Raw genomic sequence first — 23,306 nt, forward strand, 5'->3', positions numbered from 1 at the left:
GCAGGCTGACCTAAGAGCAGACATGCTAAGAGTGATAAGGAGAAGCCAGGGAAGGAGACATCAGGTCTGCTTTCTTTCTACAGCTGTGTCATGCTTGTGCTTTAATTTTTAAATATCCAAAGGCCACTTTGCTGATGGGAAGCAGCAGTGTGGAGCTCAGCCTGATAAGCTTTGTCATGGCTTTTAAGCTGAAAGAGGGGGCAGGTGAGGCTTTCACTGCCCCTGTGGGCACAGTTGCTCCCAGTGTTTGAGTACCAGGAAAAGAGAACTGGAAGCATCATCAGAATTACATCTGGGTTTGAAGTTGTCCCATGATAATACCCAGTGCTTGCTGTGTGACTTCCCAGGGCAGTGTGGGGGTTGCCCAGGAGGCACAGGCAGGTAATGGTTTGGTACTTCTGACTGGTATGGTGGAGATTTTCTGAAATCTGTGAGCCAGGTTTGTGGAGTACTTGGGCTGAACTGCCTGCCTGGGGGAGGCTGCTAATGATTTCCAGCAAGCTGTGTCACTAATTTTGGTGCGTTATACTCTCAAAGCTTAGTACCTAATCAGCTTATTGAAGGATTGTGATTTATGGCTTCATTGCTCACTATCACAGTTCATTTTGATGTTTTCTACTTTATGGCATTCAAACTTCTGTGTTTTTCCTATCTGTCAAGCATGGGCTGACAACTTTGCCAGTCAGAGACAATTCCTTGTCAAAGTCAAGGGCAAAACTTCATTGATTTCAGCAACGTAATAGCAGGTCTAAAATTTTTAAAAGGTCTGTCTCCCCTGTCAGCTCAGCAAATGGGAGTGTACCTGAGGCTTGATTTTACTGTTGCTTTTTGTGTTCTGCTGCCACTGGATGTAGGTTATGGATTTGTGGCTGTTCTGATCTGAAGTTGTGCTTTCCTTGCTCCTTAAAACATCCCCATTCAGAGACTTGAGCCTGAGCTTGGACCTTCAGTTGCTTGCCAAAGTCTCCTGTCTGCCAGCTGAATGTGTCCTTGTGGAGCCCTCTTGGAGCCCCACCTGAGCAGGCAACTTCATGGCCAGAGGAATTAATGAGGCCTGATCTATTGCTCAGCATCTCATGGTTGCATTGCTTCAGGTCTATAAATGTGTGAAATCAGACTGGTCCTTCCCTCTTGGCTGCAGAGTTTGCTCTGTCTGTCTCTGACATTTAATAAAAATACTTGGCTCACACTGTTCCCTGTCACACCTGTCAGTGAATGGGGATTTGGAATTTTCCTCTGTCTACCTGCCCTATTTAATGAATTCCACAGGAACTTTGCCTTGTTCCCTCTACTCTCCTGTCAGAGTCATTTGGCACTGGCAAGGTTTGGATGTTTAATGTGGGCATGGGCACACACAGACACTTCCATGTTTGCCCCTGGTTTTCGTTTGTAATCCTGGAAGCAGCTGAAAGTTTAGTAGGATTGAATATTCAGCAAGAGACTTTCAGATGGAAAGCATGATCAAAACACTCCCTCCTGCTGTTTCTGTGTTCCTTCTGGAGAAGTATTTTATTACTTAACTGTAGTTCTTTTCATAACTCTTCTTCCTCTCTCATTAATCTGGACAGCTGGAAGTTGTTCCAGGAGTGCATCTGTGTACATTCTTTCCCATGTTGTTTCACTGCATGGGCTCAGCAAAATGTCCTTGATATGCCCAGGACAATGAATTGCAACAGTCTCTCTGGGAAGCTGCTGTTCTTCTGCTTAATCAAATCTGACCTCATTTAAAGAATGGGTTTAAGGTGTTTAGGTTAATTGTAACATTAAACACACTGTTTCTTGATCTGCTTTGAAGGGCAAAATATTCCTGTTCATCACTTGTAATTGCTGCAGCCTGTCTGTAGTGCACTCCCAACTCTCTGAGGCTCTAAATTGTTCTTAATAAAGCTGTGTGGGCTAATTGGAACCAACAGATGGCTTTTTGTACTCCTTCCCAGTTATCCCCAGTCTCCTGGGCAGTTTACCTGGTCATGTCCCAGCAATGCCACAGATAGGGCTGGGGTTTTGTTTGGTTTTTATTCTTCAGGGAGTTAAAATGTGAAGCCCAGTTATCTCCAGGGGCAGGCAGTGACTTGCTAATAGTCTGCCATCCATTTGTGGTGTGGGTCAGTTCAAGGCATGTCTGGCTTTCTGGTACTGGTAAATACAAATGTGTATTTTTGTTGCTTCAATTGCTTGGGCTTGATTTCAGGTTTGTGTTGAGGGGCTTTCCAGAAGGCTTGGTGTGAGAGGCCTTTGTGCACTCCTGGTTCCAGGCCTGGCTGGCAGGGGTGCACCATTCAGTGGTTACAGGTGGGAATTGGTCCCCACAAGGCTGGTGCTGCCTGCATGGTTCAGCAGTTCAAAAAATGCAGAAAATGTTCCCATTTGGGTTATTTCTCAGAGCATGTAAAATATTTTGGCGAATCCCTGGGGTGTTCATTTTGTTTGTCGTGTGCTTTAGGAATAGATTTGAGAGATGATGTTCTTTTGGGTGGCTCCTGCAAAGTGCTGGTTCTCCAGGCTCAGCAGTGCTTGAGTGAAACAGATGTTATCTGCTCTGCATCACTGTGAAAGTGTTCAACCTCCTGTGGGACTGGATCCCAAATGTTCTTTTGAGATGCTCCTTCCTGTTGAAAGGTTAAAAGAACATTTTTGATCTCATCAAATATTAAGTGGAAGGGTTACAGCAGACTTGAGAGCCACGAGCCCCTTGTTTCGGGAAAAGTGTTTTTATATGAGTGTAAAAGATGCCTGCAGAATTAGCTGTGTAAAAGGACAATATATTGTATAATTTATTAATTATTACAGTGTTAATGCACACTGCCTGGGAGTATTTTCATAGCTATGTCATTTATGTATCTTTTAAAATCTGAAGCTTTCCCCTCACCCAGTGCAGTTTTCATGTGGAGTTTGAACCATCTTCTCCCCGAAGCTGTATCTCTGATCATGGTGGTTTTATACCTTTTTTTACAGCTTTTTGATCACGTTGCTGAGTGCCTGGGAGACTTTATGGAGAAACAACAAATCAAAGACAAGAAATTGCCAGTCGGGTTTACGTTTTCTTTCCCCTGTCGACAGTCCAAGCTAGATGAGGTAAGATGATTTCACAATTGTATTAATATGCAGAAGAGCTGCTGTGTTATTAAAGCACTGCCATGAAAGCAGTATCCCAGACAGGGCTCATTTTGGGGATAAATGAGTGTTATATTTCACTGTCAGACTGTGTTTGTGTTTATGTCTCTGCTTGAAAGAGCTGGGTAACATGAGGAAGAGGCATCTGATGTTCTGTGCTGCCTCTGCACGAGCTCCTGAGCATTTTGGTTTACCCTGTAAACACAACACCAATTTTTCCTGCCTCCTGTGCAGTCTTTTTCACCTCTGCACGGGGTGTGACTGGGAGGGACCCAGCCCAGCAGGGTTTTCCTGGCTGACTCTCACAAGTGGATCCGGATCCAGGAGTTCTGAGCCACAGGCTGGGTGCACTGAGGGCAACAGGGCAGGTCACCCGGGACCAGCCTGGTTCAAAAAGGATGGGAATAGCCAGCCTTGTGAAGTGACTGGCGAGATTCCCATGGCAAGGATGATGTGGGATCTTCCTGCTTTTGCTCATTATATCACAAATGACTCAGCAGCCTCCCAGTACAGCGTTGCCATGGCAGTGGTGCAGCAGATGAATGCAGGAAAGGTAAATCCACATGAAGAACCCAGAGGTTGCCCTGTTAAAGCACAACCTGCTTTTCCAGCTTGCAGGTGTGTAGGTTAGTCTGGTGCAACAGCCCCCCAGATCCTGGGCACAGAGTGGCTGGAGAGCAGCCAGGCAGAAAGGGACCTGGGGGGACTGATTGACAGGAAGCTCAACAGGAGCCACCAGTGTGCCCAGGTGGCCAAGAAGGCCAATGGGATCCTGGTCTGGATCAAAACTAGCGTGGCCAGCAGGCCCAGGGCAGTGACCCTTCCCATGTACTCTGCACTGGGGAGGCCACACCGTGAGTGTTGTGTTCAGTTCTGGGCCCCTCAGTTGAGGAAGGAGATTGAGGGGCTGGAGCGGGGCCAGAGAAGAGCAACGAGGCTGGAGAAGGGACTGGAGCACAAGTGCTGTGGGGAAAGGCTGAGGGAGCTGGGGGTGTTCAGCCTGGAGAAGAGGAGGCTCAGAGGTGACCTCAGCACTGTCTGGAACTTCCTGAAGGGAAGTTCTGGCCAGGTGAGGGTTGGTCTCTTCTCCCAGGCACTCAGCAATAGGACAAGGGGGCACGATGGGCTCAAGCTCTGCCAGGGGAAATTGAAGTTGGAGAGCAGAAAAACTTCTTTCCAGAGAGAGTGCTCAGGCATTGGAATGGGCTGCCCAGAGAGGGGGTGGATTCCCCATCCCTGGAGGTTTTTAAAGTGAGATTGGCCGTGGCACTGAGTGCCATGATCTGGTAAAGGGACTGGAGTTGGACCAAGGGTTGGACTTGAGGATCTCGGAGGTCTGTTCCAACCCAGTTGATTCTGTGATTCTATGAAGGCCGGGTGAGGCACGATTTTTTATTACATTCCATACTTGTTGAGCAGTGCTGAGAGCTGAGCCCAAGAGTGCTGACTAACTCAGGTCTCAGAACAGAGAGGTGCCTTTTCCTGCATCAGATCAGGAGAGATGAGCTGACCTTGGTGCAGCTCTCCCATCTGGCCGTGGTGCAGGGTAAGGCTCAGGCTCCTGAACGTGGCAGAGCCGTGCTGGGGGTGTGGTTGTGAAGTTGAGTTGCCAGTGGGAAGGTTTGTTCAACTGCACAGTGAAAGGCACTTGTTTGTGGGCTGGTTTGCTGAAGCCAGCTGGGCTACAATGGTGCTTGTGCAGGGGCAGAGTGGAGAGGGGTAGTAAGAGACGAGGGAGGGTGTCTCTTAATTAAAAAAAAACCAGAAACCAATAAAACTCTTCATATCTCTTTCTGAGAGTTCTTCTGATACTTTGGGTGTTTGAAAAATACATTTTTCTGGATTCTGTGGGCCAGCTTTTTTCCTGGATTGCTGCTTCTGGGAGGCTGTGCTTGCCTGGATGCTCTTCTTGTGCTTGTTGAGCAGAAGGAGGCAGGGTGCTCCCTGCTTTCTCTGTGGGTGGCAAGATGGCACTGCATGGTTGGGTCCCACTCACTCCTGCTGTACTCCAGGGGGTCCTTGTTGCTGAAGCAAAAACTCCTTCCAGCACAGTGGCCAGTCATGCTGAGAGGAGCTGCTCGTTGCCAGTGTGGTTTGACCAGTTTCTTCTAAAAGTTGTGTGGAACAAGGTGCCCTTTAGCCTGTTAAATCTGTACCAGCAGAGAGGGCTTTTCTGTGTTTCTAAATGATGCCAATGAGGACAGCACAGCGGCAAAACTTAAACCTGAGTTTGTGCTCTAGTGATAGCAGAATACCTCCTGGTCTGGAAAGAACTGCCCTGACCCTTTGTCTCCTGTAGCTGTCCCAGTTCAGAGGGCAGATTTGATTTTTAAGCTGAGATATAGGCAAACATTCACCTGGGCAATGGCTGCTGGTGCCCACAGGCTTCAGCTTTCCTGGTTTTATCTTCCTGGGCTCCTGTTGTGACAGATGTGAATGTTGTTGGTATAGAAAGCTGAGCTGGTTTGAGCTGTCTTTCCTGTTTACTACTATCAGTGCTTCTTTCTCTTTTATTACTATTTACCTGTATCTGAATGCTCTGATTCAGCCAGGCATTAGCTAAACAGCAGAAGATCAGATGTAGTCCTTACCTTGGGGGATTTTCAGGCTTTTGTGATGGTTTGCAGACAAGGAATTCAGTGCCAAGATTTCCTTTTTGATCCATGCTGTAAACTGGGGACATGCATTGCTACATTTCCAGTATTTCCATTTGCCTCAACCCATAAACATGATCCCACAGTTAAACAAGCCAGACAAATGGGACTCCAGGCAGCAACTCTGCAGCAGTCGAGTCCTGGACATACCAACAGCACATCCCTGCTCTGTAGTTGGTCCTGCACAGTCAGCTTTTTCTGAAAGCAGTCTATTTCCATGGCCCAAAAGGATTAAATGGTTTTCCAAGAAAAACTGTCGAGGAGTAACAGGGAGAAGAGTAAGGTGAAAATAAAAAACATAGACACACTGTTGTCTAGCAAGAGAGGGGGAAACAGTTTTCCATCTTTCAGCTCACTAGACTTGAAGACCACCAATTGCCTCATATTAGATTGTTAGGCCAGGTAAGAAGAGAGACCTGAAGATTCATTTACAGTATAAAATCTTATTTTTAAGGAAAAAAATTAGTGTGTGTCTTATTATTGTGTTGTGTTGAATGTTGTTGTCTTGTTTTATCAGGGTATTCTGATAACCTGGACAAAGCGCTTCAAGGCAAGTGGAGTGGAGGGAGCAGATGTTGTGAGGCTGCTTAACAAGGCCATCAAGAAACGTGGGGTAAATTGTATTTATTTTTTTTTAACTGTTTCTCAGCTTTGTCAGGGACCACCCTTCATGCCACCCACTGGGGTGGGTGGTCTGAGTGTTGGTGGATCTCTGCTTTCCTGCATGAAAAGGTGTTTTTCCATTTGCTGGAAAAGTGAAGCATCATCAGAGTTGTTGTGTGGAAGCTGTGATTTTCCTCACAGCACAAATCTAAGTTGCTACGTTGTCATGGCTTTTCACTGACAACCTTCAGCAATTTTATCACTCTCCAGAAACTGAGAAAGTGCTGTGGCTTTTCAGTGACACCAACATATCCTGTTCCCGAGAAAACTCTGTCTCCTGGACTGAGTTGTGCACCTGCTGTGCTTTGGGAGCATGAGAGGGGTAGAGCAGAAGAAAAGGGGATTTCAGGCTCAGTGTTGCTCCCTGCAGTTTCTCTCTGCTGATTTTATAGAGAGTGAAGGTGACCGGGTGCTGATTTAAACAAATAAAAAGGCACTGAGCGTGAGATGGAATGAATTTGGGTTTGCATAATACTTGCAGCCAGGTGATATGTTGATTACTCAACATCCATATTCATCAGAAACTGAGAGTGTTTGCTTTCTTTGTGTGTTTGTGGACTCTTAAGCAAGGCTGAGTTGTACTGTCACCAAAGAGCATTACTGTAGTCAGTTACTGTCATCAGACTTGGTAAAATCACACACTGAAGAACCTGGAAAGGAATTGGTGCATGTCATGTGGTTTGCTTATTTAATTGCATTATTTCTGTATTTGAATCTTGAAATAAAATTCCTGATTGAAGTGAATCCTATGAGAAATATTTTCTGGATTGACTCCTTAAGCAACTGCTTCAAATCACTCCATGCAGAGTTCCTCCTCCCTCCTGTACAGCCCTTTTCTTTGCTGCCTACGGGTGCTTATGTGAGAGCAGGACTTTGCTCTCCAGAATGTTGCTAGTGCTGTTTTATTGCTTGCCTGGGGCATTATTCTGCTCTCATTGCCTTCTTGGGTACCTGGGATAGTGAACTGGTGGACAGAGCAGGGGATATTTAGAAAGTTGAGTGGTGGTCTTTGTCTGCTGTTTCTTGTGAAACTGATCTAAGCAATGGTGTGATGAAAGGAGCAGTGTTCCCCAGGGGGTCCCAGTGATGTTTGTTCCTCCCCCAGGACTACGATGCTGATATCATGGCTGTTGTGAACGACACCGTGGGGACCATGATGACCTGTGGCTTTGACGACCAGCGCTGTGAAGTTGGCCTGATCATTGGTAACACACGTTGCTGCTGCTGGGGCTTTTCTCCCTGTGCCTGGCTGATTGTGTCAGCACCTTCTGATGTGCTTTCCCCCAAGGCACTGGCACCAACGCCTGTTACATGGAGGAGATGAGGCACATCGACCTGGTGGAAGGGGACGAGGGCAGGATGTGCATCAACACGGAGTGGGGGGCCTTTGGAGATGATGGTTCTCTAGAAGACATCAGGACTGAGTTTGATCGAGAGATTGACCGTGGATCCCTTAATCCAGGGAAGCAGCTGTGAGTGAGGCAGTTACTTGGGAACTTTGCTTCTGTTGTTTTGTGCTTCGTGCTCCCTTTTTCGCTTGTGCTATGAATTCTGCAGTTCAGGAAAGGCCTGTGGTGAGGCAAGCCCCTGACGGGGCAGTTGCAGTGGCACAGCTGGGCCCTGCCTCCTGGTGTTGCCTCTGGATTTTTGAATGACTGCTGTCCTCTCCTGCAGGTTTGAGAAGATGGTCAGCGGGCTGTACATGGGGGAGCTGGTAAGGCTCATCCTGGTGAAGATGGCCAAGGAGGGGCTGCTCTTTGAGGGGAGAATCACCCCTGAGCTTCTCACCAAAGGGAAGTTCGAGACAAAGCATGTTTCTGCCATAGAAAAGTGAGTAATTTATTCTTTTCCCCTGGGCTTCACAGTAACTGTGAATGTTAATTTACAGCATCTCTTTTGGCTTTGTGGGGAGATGTGCTGTATTGGGCGTGGCTGTTGTCCTCCAGTCCAGGTGCAGAGCTGGCATGTGGGGACTCCCAGCAAGCAGTCTGTGCCCTACCCACAAAGATTTCTCCATTTTTCTGTGTTGGGAGGAACTGTAAAGTCTGCCAGTCTGTGCAGCTTCAGGGTATGAGCTGTACTACCTGTCACCCTGCTGACAGAATCTCCAAAGCTGCCACCCCGCAGCTAAACACGGGAGTGAGTTGGCTTAGTGCCTCCCAGCAAATACTTGTGTTGCTCTTTGCTGTATCCCTGGGATTGCTGGGCAGAAGGAAAACAAGCATGACAAGGCAGAGCATTCAGTCTCGTAGGCAGTGCCGGGTGCTGCACAGTGACCTCTGAGCTATGTGCCAGTTGGTTTCTTAGGGTGTCATCACCCCTTTGGTCAGTACTTACAGGCTCTTTCCCTGGTGTTTTTGAAATTCACATCACTGGGATAATTTGTAGTCACTGGTGTGGCATTTCTTTTGGAAAACAGCCAGTAACTTCTACAGTGCTTGTTCCTCCTGCCCCATTTTACTCTTGTCCCTGCAGACTGTCTTGTCTGATCAGCTTTCCATTAAATGTCTGTGTTCATTTGTCTTAACCACAAAGGTCTGTGTCATGGACCAAGGTAACATTGAACAGCAGGGAGAAAAACAGACTTACTGAGAAATTCAGTTATTAAGAGGAAAATTTGCCTTGAAATCTCACCTTGCTTCCTGAAAGACACTTTGGTTATAAGTATAGGGCACGTTCCTGTGCAACCTCAAATTTTTGGCTGGTGCTAGCAAGATGCAAGGGTCCTTAAAAAGATGTATGGAGTGCAGTTAGTGATGGCAAGATATACTTCTTGTGTTTTTGTCTGGGAAATGACCAAGCTGGAAGCAGAGAAGTTTTGCCAGAAGCTTTTCTCCCAGGCTCCCATGCTAATGAGGGGAAGGCACTGCAAGAGGCAGAGATTCAGTGAGGTTGTAAAAGCCTGAAAAGAGACACGTTAGGATGAAATTGCTTAGGCAGCCTTTGCTCAGGGTTTTGTTTTTCACACTGGACTTAATTTATTGAGACATGAGAGTGAGTGAGCGTGGGATTAGGTGTGTGCTCAGGCCTGGGCTGAAATGTGGGGCTGGTGCTTTGTGCTTGAGAGAAGCTGTTTGAAGTTTAAATCATCAGCATGATGAAAAAGCATTTCATTCCTCCAGGTCTGTTTGTGGGTGGCATGTTTGCACCAGGCTTTAATGGAAAGCTGTTTCCATCTCTGAATAAATGCATGTTTAGAGCATTTCATTTCACAGACAGAATCACAGACTATTCTGCGTTGGAAGGGACCCACAAGGATCATCAAGTCCAACTCTTAAGTTAATGGCCCGCACAGGGGATTGAACCCATGACCTTGGCATTATTATAATCAAGTTTTAACCAGCTGAGCTAATCTCAGGGTCATGGAGCTTCCCAGTCCAGATCTCTAAGAAATTCTCTTTCTAACCTTCTCCAACCCCAAGGAGGGACACCCATGGTCGGATGCACCTCAGTCCTCAGTCCATCCCCTCTGAGGGGTCCCCTTTACTGCTATCTGTCTGTTTGTAGGAGCAAAGAGGGTTTGAACAAAGCCAAAGAAATCCTGACGCGGCTGGGCGTGGAGCCGTCCCACGAGGACTGCATCGCCGTCCAGCACGTCTGCACCATCGTGTCCTTCCGCTCTGCCAACCTGGTGGCCTCCACCCTGGGTGCCATCCTCAACCAGCTCCGGGATAACAAGGGCGTCGGCCGACTCCGCACCACCGTGGGCGTTGATGGCTCCCTCTACAAGATGCATCCACAGTGAGTCCCCGGTTCGGGTGTGAGATGAGGAACCCAAAATGTGGGAATGGGGGTTTGGTCTGAGCTGGGGAGCTCAGGGGAAAGGAGAGGTGTCTTTAAAGTGAAGAAGTAGTGTGAGATTTTAAAAGCTCAGGATAGGGGATCAGAGCAGCAGTTGAGCCAAGGGATTTCTCCTGTCTGGAGTTATGGTTAGGGGATGAGACTCTGATGCTCTCCCCTGCTTTTTGCTGGCTTTGCTTAGAAATTCAGGAGCAAAGAGGCTGTGAGGAAAAACCACTGCTCCCTGGCAGTTTTGCTCCTCGCAAGGCTGTAGTTTGGGCGTGATGAATCTCCTCACCCCGTGTGGGCAGAGCAGGTTTTGGGGGCAGGCCGTGCAGACGTGGGGCTCGCAGCCTCCTCTCCCCCAGGTACGCGCGCCGCCTGCACAAAACCACTCGGCGCCTGGTGCCCGACTCGGAGGTGCGGTTCCTGCTGTCCGAGAGCGGCAGCGGGAAGGGCGCGGCCATGGTGACAGCCGTGGCGTACCGGCTGTCGGAGCAGCACCGGCTCATCGACGAGACCCTGGCCGAGTTCAAGCTCACCCACGAGCAGCTACTGCAGGTCAAGAAGAGGATGAGGGCAGAGATGGAAGCGGGGCTGAAGAAGAAGACCCACGAGACGGCCAAAGTGAAGATGCTGCCCACCTTCGTCCGCAGCACGCCAGATGGGACAGGTGGGGCATGGCCTCACTGGCTCGGGGATGGGATGCCCAAAACTGGCTCCCAGTGATGGGATTTGGGTTTGGTGGAGGGGGAGCAGATCTGGTGTGATCACGGAGGAACCTGGGCAGGGCAGCCTGTGCTTGTTGCTGGCAGCCTGGCCCCATGTCCCTAACCCCAGGGTGCAAACAAGCCATGGCTTGAGGGGAGAGCGCCACAGAGGGGCTCATAAAACCACAGCTGAGATCACAAACCCAAACCCTGCTTGCACTAACCGAGCAGTTCTTTGTCTTTCAGGGTGGCCAAATTTCTTCCTCCTCTCAGGGAACGGTTGTTTGGGTCCTTTTTTCCTTTTTGGTTTAAAGCAAAACAAACCCAAATATAAAACACACTAAAAAAGGAGCTGAAATAATCAGAACAGCATCTAAAATCCTCCTTTGATGAAGATCTTCCCAATTGAGTTTCTCCGGGATTTTCTATCGAAGTACTTTCTGGGGAAAGCATTTTTCCAGATTTTGCTTATGTTTTTTTTTAAATATACACACATATTCATAGAATCATAGAATCAGTTGGGTTGGAAGAGACCTCTGAGATCATCAAGTCCAACCCTTATTCTTTTACAGAAAATGGAGACTTTCTGGCACTTGACCTTGGAGGGACAAACTTTAGAGTTTTGCTGGTGAAAATCCGCAGTGGTAAAAGGAGAACAGTTGAGATGCACAACAAGATCTATGCCATTCCCATAGAGGTGATGCAGGGAACAGGAGAAGAGGTATTTTTGTTTCTCTTTGGCTGCACTGCTGCTTTTTAAATAACTTCTTAGGACCATGTAACATACACACCTTCAAATATTATGAATTTTCTCTTTACAGCTGTTTGATCACATCGTTACCTGCATTTCTGACTTCCTGGATTATATGGGCATAAAAGGTGCACGTCTTCCTCTTGGCTTCACCTTTTCCTTCCCTTGCAAGCAGACCAGTCTGGATGCTGTAAGTTCCTTGGTATCTTTTGAATCTGCTTTTGTGCTTCTGCCAGGGCTGGTTTCTCTTGTCTTTGTACCATCCACGTGACACTTACAGGAAGGTTGTACAAGGGGAATGTTTGTGCTCTGACCCTGATCAGTACAGCTGCTCCTATAAATAGTTCCTTTAAGGGTAGTAATGCAAATGCTGCTCAGCCCATGGCTGTGGCAGATAAGAGCATTTGAATTTTCCATGGTGGTGATACCCCTTTTTGAGGCATTATGCTTTTTCCAACCATACAAACCTGCTGGCCTGTGATACTTCCCTGGTTTTACAAGCAGTAAGCAGAAGTCCATCCCCGCTGCCAGCACCTATTCCCAGCTCATCTTCTCTCACAGGATGGAGCAGATGGACCAGGGTCTGTGGGCTGTGTCACCCTGAGGTGACTGTGGCCTACAGCGTGTCCCTGACAAGTGTGCCCTTGTTCTTTTCACTTCCATGTTTAACTTCTTCAGTGCCACAGCCTTACACCAACCCCTCCTGTGCAGCTGCTGATATCTTCCTGTCTACTTAGCTGCTACTTTTTTTTAAAGAAAGACATATTTTCTGTCTTCTTTGGTTTTTTGAGTTTATTATTCCCATCACACTGTTTATTTTTTCAGTTTTTTGCACTCCTCTGGAAATTTGGAGACCAAGCACAGTTAGTAGTTTTTTGGATGCAAATTCCATGTATTTTTTTCACAGAGACTCTTCTGTAAAACCTCACATTAAAGCATTTAAAATACCAGGTGCAACATCGGAGTCTTAGCAACTTGATAATCTCTTTTCTTGCTTTTTAGGGTATCCTTCTCAACTGGACAAAAGGCTTCAAAGCTACAGACTGTGAGGGAGAAGACGTGGTATATTTGCTTAGAGAAGGAATTAAAAGAAGAGAGGTAATTTTTCTTTGGGTTTTGTTTTCTCCTCCTACTTCTCCAGACTTGGCACACCTTGTGTGTCTGACTGGCTCCCACTCACAGGGTTTGCATCCCTTGTGGACATGAACTGTATCTCCTGTCCTGCATGGAAGGGTGTTCTTTTTCCCCAGAGGCTTCTGGCTTTCCAAATTTGCCCAAACTTAACTTTCAAGACTTCTTCAAACCCTGTGGCAACTTTCACATGCATCAGAGCATGGAGTAACCAGGACTTTTTAAAATGGTGATTGTAGGAATGTACCTCAGTGCACCCTAAAGGACAGTTTTCACCCCTCCCCTCCTTGAACTTTAAAATACATCAACCAGTTTAGCCAAAACTTTCTATGAAGGGAAGAAAAATAGCCTGAGGGGGGCATTAATTTTGCAGAGTTTTTATCAGTCAGTAAAAGGAGGTCTTAAAACTTTTGTTACTGGAGTTGCTACCTCATTGCTGTGCTATAGAATGTTGATAGTCCTCTACCACATGTGCCTGTACATGATGTACCTAAACCAAGGAGAACAGCCAGAAGTATAATATTTTCTTCTGAAGACTGTCTGTCATAGGTAGAGCATGTGAGGAGCCTTAGCTATCTGCTGGTAGATTAAGTTCCTATTTTTGTGTTTGCAAAATCAGGCTGGTAATATCAGTTACTTGTTTCCAGTGTGCTTTGACAGCAACCCCTTTGGTGTGAAGGGTTGCCCCAAGCCCAGAGTTGTCACTGTTGTGTTTCTCTCTCCCAAAGGAATTTGACCTGGATGTGGTGGCTGTGGTGAATGATACGGTGGGCACAATGATGACTTGTGCTTATGAAGACCCAAACTGTGAAATCGGGCTCATTGTGGGTATGTGTTAGAGCTGCTTGTTGTTAAACAGCACATCAACACATCTGTCTGTATTCCCATGGAGGCATCCCCGTGGTTAACTGGAAATAAAGCCAGGATGTCCAGCAGTGAAAGAGCAGAATTCAACAGCCGGCTTAGTTCTGTCCACAGTCAGTTGAGATAAGCAGAGGCTGTAATGCCAGACAAATACTGCCTGTTTATCTAGTGAAAGCACTCTGCTGCTTGGGAAGAGAGCAAAGCTGGGCTCAGATAGCCTCACCAGCTCCTGGAGTTTCTCTCAGTTTAGCCTGTAAGAGTTTCCCTGCCGGGGTGTTCAGTAGCCCACAGCTTCCCTCGAGCATGTGGTCTCTCAGAATAAACTTGCAAAGCACAGCCACAACTCCCGAGTGGCATGTGAGGGGGAGCTCTGATAGACAAAGTGCAGTGGCTGAGAGCTCCCTTCCTAGCAGGGAGACAGCTGAAGTAATTCCATGGGGGACACGCAAATGCCACGCTCGAGGAGCCCGAGACACGGGGTGGTGTGAATTTCCAAAGCTCTCCAGAGCAGTGAGTGTTCTGTGGGAGAGAAGGGGAGGAGGCACCTGCAGGCTTTAAGTTGTGAGGTGGCTTGTAGGAAAATAAAACTCCACCAGTTTCTCCTCCAGACTCTTGGAAGGTGTCCAGGATGAGTCAGCACAGTGCAGTGTGGGTAGGAAGCCGTGTCTGCGCAGCTCCGTCTGTGGTGTGTTCTCAGGAACCAGAGTTCCCTGTAGGAAGGGCAGTGTGTCCTTGGGGTGCAGAGAGCATCCTGTGAGGACTGTGTGCTGCAGAGCTGCCAGACATACTCTGCAGCACTGTGTCTGTGCAGGGCAGGGGGTCACATGTGGCCTGGGTACCTCAGGGATAATGGGAATAAAAGCCCTGGGCTCTGCCAGGCTCCCTCTGCCCTGCCTGGGTTATCTGGGCACTGATGGTGGCCCACAGCTGGGGTTGGTCTGGTTTGGTTTGGTCCTGCAATCCTAAGTCTGTCTGCAAGCCCAAACGTTCCCCCCCCTCAAGCCCTGTGCTGTGGCTCAGCTCTCCTGCAGCAGGGAGTGCTGTGGGAGGATCTATTTTAGCTCAGACTGTATTGAAATAATTCCCTAAAAAAGTGGCGAACAGACTTGCTGATGTAATTGGTGCAGAATCTGTGATGCAGGGTTAAATGGCATTCCTTAGGTAACTTCAAGAAAACTTTTGCCCTGGGCAGCAGCTAAAGCTGCCTCTCTGCTAATAAAGCTTTGCTCCCTAAGACCTTGGTCTACATGGAGCACTTGCCACACTCCTTAGGATCCCCTTTAGGCAGAATCCATCATTTCAACATGGAAGTAACCTTCCTGCCAGAGAAAGGAAGCAATTTAAATCAGAAAAAACCCCAAGCAATCAGATAGTAAAACCCCTGATGCCTCAAAACTTGCTGAGGTTTTCAGTTCCACACATTTTCCCCTGAATTCTGTGCATCCATGGGCTTTGTGGAAGGTAGTTCCTGACTACAAAATCCAGCTGGCTGCTTGCTATGGTTTTGGTTCAGAAACACATGAGGGTTGGTGGGCCAGAAGTGCTGCCCTACTGCTCCTCCTTGGATCAGGGGACCCTCATGGGTGGCCTGGGTGAGTCTCTTCTCTGAGCCACCCTGAGTGATGCTCCACAGCAGAAATATTCTCCTTCAGTTTAGGATTACCAAAGTGGGTTTTTTTGTTTTTTTCCTGATATTTTCAAATGATGATTTGCATTCTTCATTCAGAAAAAAGCACAATCAGAATCCTCCAGAAGGTTTTTCAGGGCTGTGGTGCTGTCCTAGTGTTTTGTTCCAAACACAGAGTAATTTCCATGTTTTCTTCCTTCAGGAACAGGCAGTAATGCCTGTTACATGGAGGAGATGAAGAACATAGAGATGGTGGATGGTGAGCAGGGGAGGATGTGTGTGAACACGGAGTGGGGAGCGTTCGGGGATAACGGATGCCTGGATGACATCAGGACAATATATGACAAAGCAGTTGATGACTATTCACTGAATGCTGGAAAGCAAAGGTACTGTGGGATAAATGGTGTGCTGTGTATATAAGCCAGGCTGCCTTAAACGCTTTTAAGAGTGAATTGGATTTCTCCCTGTTGGAGAAGGGAGAGGTTAAGAGGGAAAAATGGCTGCAGCCCTGCTGTCCTGTGGGATCTCCCCTTAGTCTGCTTTTCCTGATCCCTGATTTTTTGTAACTTATTTGCTGCTGTGGGACTGCAGCAGGGCTTTTGATGAGGACTTCAAAAGTCTTGAAATTACAAAGAGACCTTTTTTCTCATCCTGTGCTGTACTGAGTGGGTTAAGATGGCTTGTTATTCCTTTACTCTTGGAAGTGCTTACTTCAGAAATGAAACAGCTTGGAAACTCATCCACTTTCCTCAGATATTTCTAAGTTCAGATATTTTTGAGACAAAGAATACAGGTGTGGGTGCATTGGGAAGGCTTTATTTATCCAAATGTAATTGTTAGAATATGAACATCCTTTACATCTTGAAAAACAAGTGATCAGATATTCTCAGTTTGGTACCTCTTATGTATTGCCCATAAGCCCTTCTTTTGTTTCTTCTTGACAGAGTGTTTTTTCATATAAGGATCTATTTTCCTTCAGACTTGCTAGTGCTCCCTTCTCTGTGTGTGTGTCTCTCAAACCTTTCATAGTTATATCTCTTTTAGCTGAATTCTCTTTGTGGAGGGTTGTGCCTCTAGAAATTCTGAGCCTAGACCAGCTGCCGTGGTTGGAGCTTGGAGCTGCTTGCTGTAAAGCAGTCAGGAGCTTTCTAGCAGTTGCAGTCAGCTCTTATTTCAGTCAATTTTCTGGATGAAATGTGTGTTTTTAGAGGACCTGCCTTTCTTGGTCCTGGAGTTTGGTCCCCTTTTGGGGGTTCAGCTCTTTTTTGGGCAAATGCTTCTCTGTCCCCTTCAATAAAGGGCTGACAGGAGGTGTACCCAGCACTGACTGAACTGAGCTGAGGCTGCTGCATGCCAGGACTACACTTTTTCATCATTCCTCTGAAGCAATGCTTTGATGCCAGGAGCTTTTAAAAAGATTTGTGGTTAGAGTAAATCTGCCCCAAAACCTGGGGAATACAGACAAGTTGGCAGGTCCTATGGGAAGCTCTTTAGAAGCTGAGGCTCAAACAGACCCAGAGGGGCAGACGCTGAGCGAGCCTGATGCAGCAGCTGAGTTGGCATGGGGTAAGCAGCCAAAGGCAGTCATGGAGACTGCCAGGGGGATAATTTATTCCAGAGGTAGTTAGGCACTCAAGAGGGAGGACACTTGCTGGGTACAAGCCTGAGAGAGTTCATAGTATTAAATGGAGTGCATGGCCTGCTTCCAGCGGGATGGCGTGCTGGGCTCTGCTCAATCCAGGGCACAAACACGGCTGTGGAGCTTCAGGAGGTGAAATAAAAGATGCCTCACTGAGTGCCCTTCTCAGAAAATGGAAGAATGTTCAGTTTGTTGGTCAGGACACAACTCGTAGACCCTAGAATGCTCCATTCAAACCAGAATGATGCTGGAGGGGCAGGAATGTGAAGAAGGGTTGCCCTGTACCAGTCTGAGCATCACTCCTGGACCGCTCCTTGTCTTGTGCTGGGAGGAGGTCTGCAGGTGGAAGATATTCCTCCTCTCACCTGTGGGCAAGACTGCAAATGGGAGTCTTGGCTCCCATGTGCAGAGTAGGGGGTGAGAGAGGTTCAAGAAAGCGTGGTTTCTCCCAGTGGTTTTGAGACCTGGGTTCCTGCTAGAAAGCAGGTACTGGAATTACCTGAAGAGCATAAGCCAACCTTGGCCCTCCAGCTTCCTAGTTTGTAGGTCAGTGATCTGTGAACATGCCAGACATAACCTTTTCTCGTCCTTTGTCTTTCACAGGGTTGGTTTTGCAGGACTGCCTTAAAAACACTGCACTTGCAGTGACTGTACCTTGTGGTTTGCCTGTAATTTTACTGCATGGAGCCATGAGCTTTTTCTGTTTGAAGGTCTCAGCCTTGCTTCAGGAGGGCTTCCAAATGTGGAGACAAATTTTCCCTGGGGTACACTCAGGGCTGTCACTGGGGGATGCAGTGGATAATGTGCCTTTTGTCTGGGCACTGTTCTGTGCTGTGGTGACAGGTTTTCATTTCTTTCATCTGTGAGGAATACAGCCATCATTAACATGCCTGGCCAGGAGAACTTAATAGTGAGGAATAAAGGAAGTGTCTGTAGATGGGCTCATGGGGCTTCCCACAGAGCCTTCATGCTTTTTCTTGCCCAGTTTTTCTAGTAAATGGCCACTCTTTGTGAATGGGATTGCATATTTTATGTCTCCAAGGTGTGCAGTCAGGACACCTGGCAGATGACACACCTGTGATGCTGCCTTTGCAGATGTGAGCAGGTTCCCTCTGAGCTGTTTTTCCTTGCAGGTATGAGAAGATGATCAGTGGGATGTACCTGGGGGAAATAGTCCGTAACATTTTGATTGACTTCACCAAACGGGGGTTCCTGTTCCGAGGTCAGATTTCAGAGACACTGAAGACCAGACATATCTTTGAAACCAAGTTCCTTTCTCAGATTGAGAGGTAAGAGGACAAGAAGCTGCCCAGTGTGAAATAGTGTGGTAGTGCTTGTCTGGTGGCAAGAGGAGGAACATCTGGAGAGCATTGCTTGCTCCTCCAGAGAAAATTTTGGTCTCAGTAAGAGACTCTTTACAGGATCATCTGAATTTCCAGCAGTGCTCACTGCTAAATCTTGGAAAGGGCAGTCAAGGATTCTCTCACAGTATCATTTGTTCAGAAACCAAGCCATTTTCCTGGGCCCCCTGTGTGTGTTTAGGTATAGTTGTGGAATTGAATGAACACTAGCTGAGTGAGCACTTTTCACTGGGTATTTTTGTGCTTTTGTTGCTTGGACTCTGTATTTTGAAACAACCTCTGAGTCTTTATGAGAGGCAAAACTTAAGTTTGTAATGAAAAATATTTTCCTGAAGTGCGCCATGGTAAGAAAAGAGAAGGGGAGGCAACACGGAGCTGGACTTGGAGCCTCTCTGTTGCTGCTTGTACCCCAGTCCTGCACTGCAGTGTGATGCTGGAGTGAATAAATTTGCATTCCCCAAGGTCTCTTTCACAGATTATTCCATTTTCTAGCTTGTCTTAAAGAAACCCCAGTCATTTGACAGACTATTCTGAGTTGGAAGGGACCCACAAGGATCATTGAGTCCAACTCTTAAGTCAATGGCCCATACATAGGATTGAACCCATGACCTTGGCATTATTACAGCCAAGTTTTAACCAGCTGAGCTGATCTCAGGGTCCTGCACTGTCAGGAGAGACTGCTGGCCTGGTGGGGGTGCCTGGATTCAGCCATCAGTGCAGTGGGGTTTGTGGCACTGGCTGGACTGGGGGACACCTTTAGTTTACCACTGTGCTTCCCTTCTGCAGTGACAGGTTGGCCTTGCTGCAGGTGCGAACCATCCTCCAGCAGCTGGGGCTCAACAGCACCTGCGACGACAGCATCATTGTCAAGACCGTCTGCGGGGCAGTGTCGAGGCGAGCAGCTCAGCTGTGTGGCGCTGGAATGGCTGCCATTGTAGATAAAATTAGGGAGAACAGAGGAGTGGAGCGCCTGGAGATAACGGTTGGTGTGGATGGCACTCTGTACAAACTACATCCTCAGTGAGTATTTGCCTTCTCAGCATTTGTTTGCCTGTAGCATGCTGTGTGTACATCGCTCCTCTTGACACAACAAACTGGGCTCTTCTTCTTGCTAGGATAAGAGCCAGGGGGAAAAAAAAACCTTAATCAGGGAGTTCAGGGCTTTCTGGAGGGCAGTGGGAGAATTGAGAAGGACTTGTGAAAGATTCTTGGGGTGGTGACAAACTGAAGGGGACACAGCCTTTGCTGAATGAGTTGGAAGCCGTACAGCAAGGGAAGGATCTCTTGGCTGTGCACAGGCAATGACAGAGCAGTGCTGAAATGCTTGGTGCCTCTGTGGAGGCTGTTTCCCTTCAGTGTGCAGCAGAGAGGAGCTGCTGATGAGCAGTGCAGATGAGGGCAGAAGTCTAAAAGGAGAGGAGGAGAGGAGGACAGTGTGCATGGAGGGAGATGGGTGGCTTGTGTGGTCTATTCTCTTCCCTTTGCTATGGTACGAGTGATCTGAGTTAACCACAGAGAGAGAGAGAGAGGCAGGGCTGGGATGCAAGTGCTTTTTTCCTTTAACTCCTCCCCGTTTTCAAATCCACCCTAGCTTCCAGCATTTTAGTTCTTTCCCTGGTGAAAGGGCATACAGTGCTAAGGCCCATGGCAATGCTCTATGCTCTGCTCTACAGGTGCTGCAGGGCCTCCCTCACCCACTGCCCTTGTTTCCTTTCACAGCTTTTCGAGGATCATGCACCAAACAGTCAAAGACCTGGCCCCCAACTGCGACGTGACCTTCCTGCTGTCGGAGGACGGCAGCGGGAAGGGGGCAGCGCTCATCACAGCGGTGGGATGCCGACTGCGCGAGGCCGAGCAGAACTGAACTCCACACAGCCCTGGCCCCGATTCTGTCTTGTGAGCACTTTCTCATAAAGCAGTGACTGCATAGTCAGAACTGGTAAAAACCCAGAACTCACTGCTTTATCGGGGGAAAAAAAAATTACAACTAATGACATAAAAAAATAGGATACAAGATAGAATGTGTGCTGTTAATAATATCTCCTGTTTCTGGACCCCAATCTGCATGTTTCTTACTCACCTTGTTGGTACCTTCCCCATCTGTAGGTCATGGAAAAAACAGTCTATAATTTCTGCAGTTGTCAGAACTCGGTTGTTGTCTGAGACGAAATTGCCCCCAAGTGATGTGCGTTGAGAGCTACGGTTGCATCGTACCGAGTGTGTCCTTTGCAGCATCCCTGTAAGCGCACTGCCAGCACACTGACCACCAGACCTGGGTGTGATTGCTTTTAGTGAAGGGGAAGCAACAGTTCCCTCCTTCATATCTACCTGCTGTTGTTCCGTCTAAAGCGATTGTGAAAACACTATGGTGTGTCAGCACTGTGCACGCACGTAACTCTATAGTGGGACTTGACACCACGACTTACTCGCTTCCTTGATGCCTGTTTTGTCATGGTAAAAGTAAACGCCCTTGTCCCACAGATCTGGTTCCACTGGTATTTCCCATTGCTTCTGTGAGTAGTGTTGTGTTACTGGGCGAAATCTGTCACGTTTTGGCAAGAAATCCCAAAAAAGAGTAAAGCAAAGTGGTTGGCGATTGGGGTAATCCAAACCTCCAGACCTGCGCCATCGGCAGATTTGTGGTCCTACACGGCTGTGCTGTACTCTTCTGTTTAGGAGTTCTTATAAAAGGTATTTCCTATCTCTTCTTGTGAGTCTGGATCAGGGCACTGCCGCCGCCCTTCCACGGAACCTGCAGCTGGACCGCATCCCTCGGGGGCGGTACTTCCGTCTCTCGCCTTAAATGGGTATCTGCTTCCACACAGAGCTTTAATCTTCAGTACTGTTCAGCAGTCACTCAGAACACAAACACTCAGCTAGAGTTAGTGCTCAGAAAGGAATAGGAGGGTTTGATTTTGATCCTGCCTTTGAGGACCCGGGCGTGTAAACAGCCTACTAAGCCAAAATTGGATGCAGCTTATTCCAAGGATGAAAGCAACAGCAAAGATCATACACACTTGGTGTACCCTGTCCTCTGTCGAGTCAATGCCATTATTAGTATACTTGCATACCGGTTGCATCACTGAAATTGAGAAGCAGTTAGGAAGGAAAATGTCGAGTAACATTTGCAAGTCACACCACTTTCTGCAAAGAGGGAGACCACACGTTAGTCCTTAATTCCCACTCTTCTACCAAATATGAATATGCGATATCTACATGGTTTTCCCTGCTGCCTTTTCCTGCAGAAAGTAGATGGAAATTTGCAGGCTACTCCTCTTTGTCCTTGTTCCACTGCCCTAAAATTTGGATTGCCCTACCTATTGATAACATTTCAATATGCATTATGGTGCACTGTGAGTGAATGTTGTAAAGTAACGTGAGTCACAAACAGTCATTGCAGCTTTAAGTGTGTGTCTACCTGAAAAATTGCATGCCTAACTGGTTTTGCAAAGGTAGAGGGTCTTTTTACTTTGCACACTAGTAGCTCTGGTACTAGTGTTACGTGATACTTGTGAAAATATTAAACTTTTTTGATGTGCGTTAACTGGTGTTTAGTGGTTCTTTCTGGAAGAGGTGCTGTTGGCTGGTGGCTTAGTGCTTTGGGAAGAGCTATTGTGTAGGGAGAGCTGCAACCTAATCCCAGTGGTGCCTGTGTTTTGTGTGTGTGTTTTTATTCCCGGGCATTCGGGGTCAGATTCAAACAGGGTGGATTTCACCCAGGTCCCCATGCCTCATGTTTCCTAATGTAGTTCAGCAGAGGCACAGCGCTGACAATGCCCAAATCTCAGGGGGCATGTAGCTTGTCTGGGTGCACCTCATGCCCTGTCTTGTGCAGGGGGATCTGCAGTGCAGGAAAACCTCAGCCCACTGCACTGAGGGTGATTTGATTATATCAGGCTTTGCCAGAAACACAGTGATGGATACAACATGTCGGAGTCTGTGAGCTCCCTGTGTGCGAAGGGTTAATGTTTTCAGAAACCTGGTGTCAGGTGCTCCTACACCACTGATTGGCACAGCCCGAGTTGGAGTTGTTGTAGATGAAAGCCCCTTTTGCATACACTAAAGCTGTGCTTCTCCAATAACCCATTTTATGTTACAGCTTGAATAGTCTCCTTGATGTGCAGCTATGACCCCAAACAGGAGACAGAAGGTGAGAAACTTTTTGGGCACAGGGGACACATTGCATTTGAATTGCTTGAAGGTTTGTGAATCTTGTGCCTGCCTTTGGCAGCGCTGTAGGGGTGGTGTGAGCCGTGCCTGGGGACCTGGGTTTGGAGCTCTCCGGCATCTGAGGCTCAGTGCAGGATAGAGGGGAATGAGAAGTGGAAGTTAAACTTGGTCTCAGGGTGACTGTGAATTTTGGAGATGCTGGCATAGGTCGTTTTGTTTCTTGGATCCAGCTCATAACAAATAGGGAGTGAGTTTGTGTTTCTAACAGCGCAACTTTTCCTACTGTGGATCATAGTTGATGTACTTGATAAGACACAGCAGTTCTTTTCCAAAGGGAGACCTGGTGGGATTTTCATTTCCAGACTACTTCTTACCCCTAGGAAACTGTTCCAAGTGAATCACAAGCTATAACTGTCTGAAGAAATGTCTCCAATGTTATCCAATCAATGACTGAGATGTCTTACTTAAAGCTTTTAGGCTTGGTGAATAAAATCACAGTCCTCTTAACTGTTAAGCTGTAATTACTGCAATATGAACACAAAAATCTTATATTTCCTGGGGAAAAGACCATTTGCATACCACTGTTGTAATGTCATCTGCTCCTTACTCCTCTGGGGGTTCTCTCAGAAGCCTTTTGAATGAGTTTTAAAACAAGCAGACCTTGTTTTGTTTTGTTTTCTTAAGAAAATAGCAGAAGGCAAAATAAAGTGTTTCTGAACTTCTGAACCCCGTTCTGTGCTTGTTGTTCATTCCTTTGCCATAAAAATTAGTTTCTTTAAATGTTTTTCTTTTCTGACTGCAGGGATTGCTTTGCTGCTTAAAGCACGAATAACCATGCAGAG

The 23,306-nt window shown here is 47.3% G+C and overlaps 1 protein-coding gene across 1 annotated transcript in view; it reads left to right on the top strand.

Annotated features, from left to right (window-relative positions):
• Window positions 1–21,838, top strand: part of HK1 (hexokinase 1) — a 35,964-nt gene extending 14,126 nt beyond the window's left edge. The window contains exons 4-18 of the mRNA XM_071563046.1: window positions 2,956–3,075; window positions 6,286–6,381; window positions 7,537–7,636; window positions 7,720–7,903; window positions 8,106–8,261; window positions 9,939–10,172; window positions 10,580–10,884; window positions 11,494–11,642; window positions 11,743–11,862; window positions 12,675–12,770; window positions 13,532–13,631; window positions 15,497–15,680; window positions 18,067–18,222; window positions 19,081–19,314; window positions 20,014–21,838. Of these exons, the coding sequence (XP_071419147.1) occupies window positions 2,956–3,075; window positions 6,286–6,381; window positions 7,537–7,636; window positions 7,720–7,903; window positions 8,106–8,261; window positions 9,939–10,172; window positions 10,580–10,884; window positions 11,494–11,642; window positions 11,743–11,862; window positions 12,675–12,770; window positions 13,532–13,631; window positions 15,497–15,680; window positions 18,067–18,222; window positions 19,081–19,314; window positions 20,014–20,158 (2,379 nt within the window). The 3' untranslated portion in view covers window positions 20,159–21,838. The remainder of the gene's footprint in view (window positions 1–2,955; window positions 3,076–6,285; window positions 6,382–7,536; window positions 7,637–7,719; window positions 7,904–8,105; window positions 8,262–9,938; window positions 10,173–10,579; window positions 10,885–11,493; window positions 11,643–11,742; window positions 11,863–12,674; window positions 12,771–13,531; window positions 13,632–15,496; window positions 15,681–18,066; window positions 18,223–19,080; window positions 19,315–20,013) is intronic.
• Window positions 21,839–23,306: the final 1,468 nt, after the last annotated feature.

Source organism: Pithys albifrons, chromosome 9 (assembly GCF_047495875.1).
Source record: "Pithys albifrons albifrons isolate INPA30051 chromosome 9, PitAlb_v1, whole genome shotgun sequence".
In the NCBI taxonomy this organism is placed as follows: domain Eukaryota; kingdom Metazoa; phylum Chordata; class Aves; order Passeriformes; family Thamnophilidae; genus Pithys; species Pithys albifrons.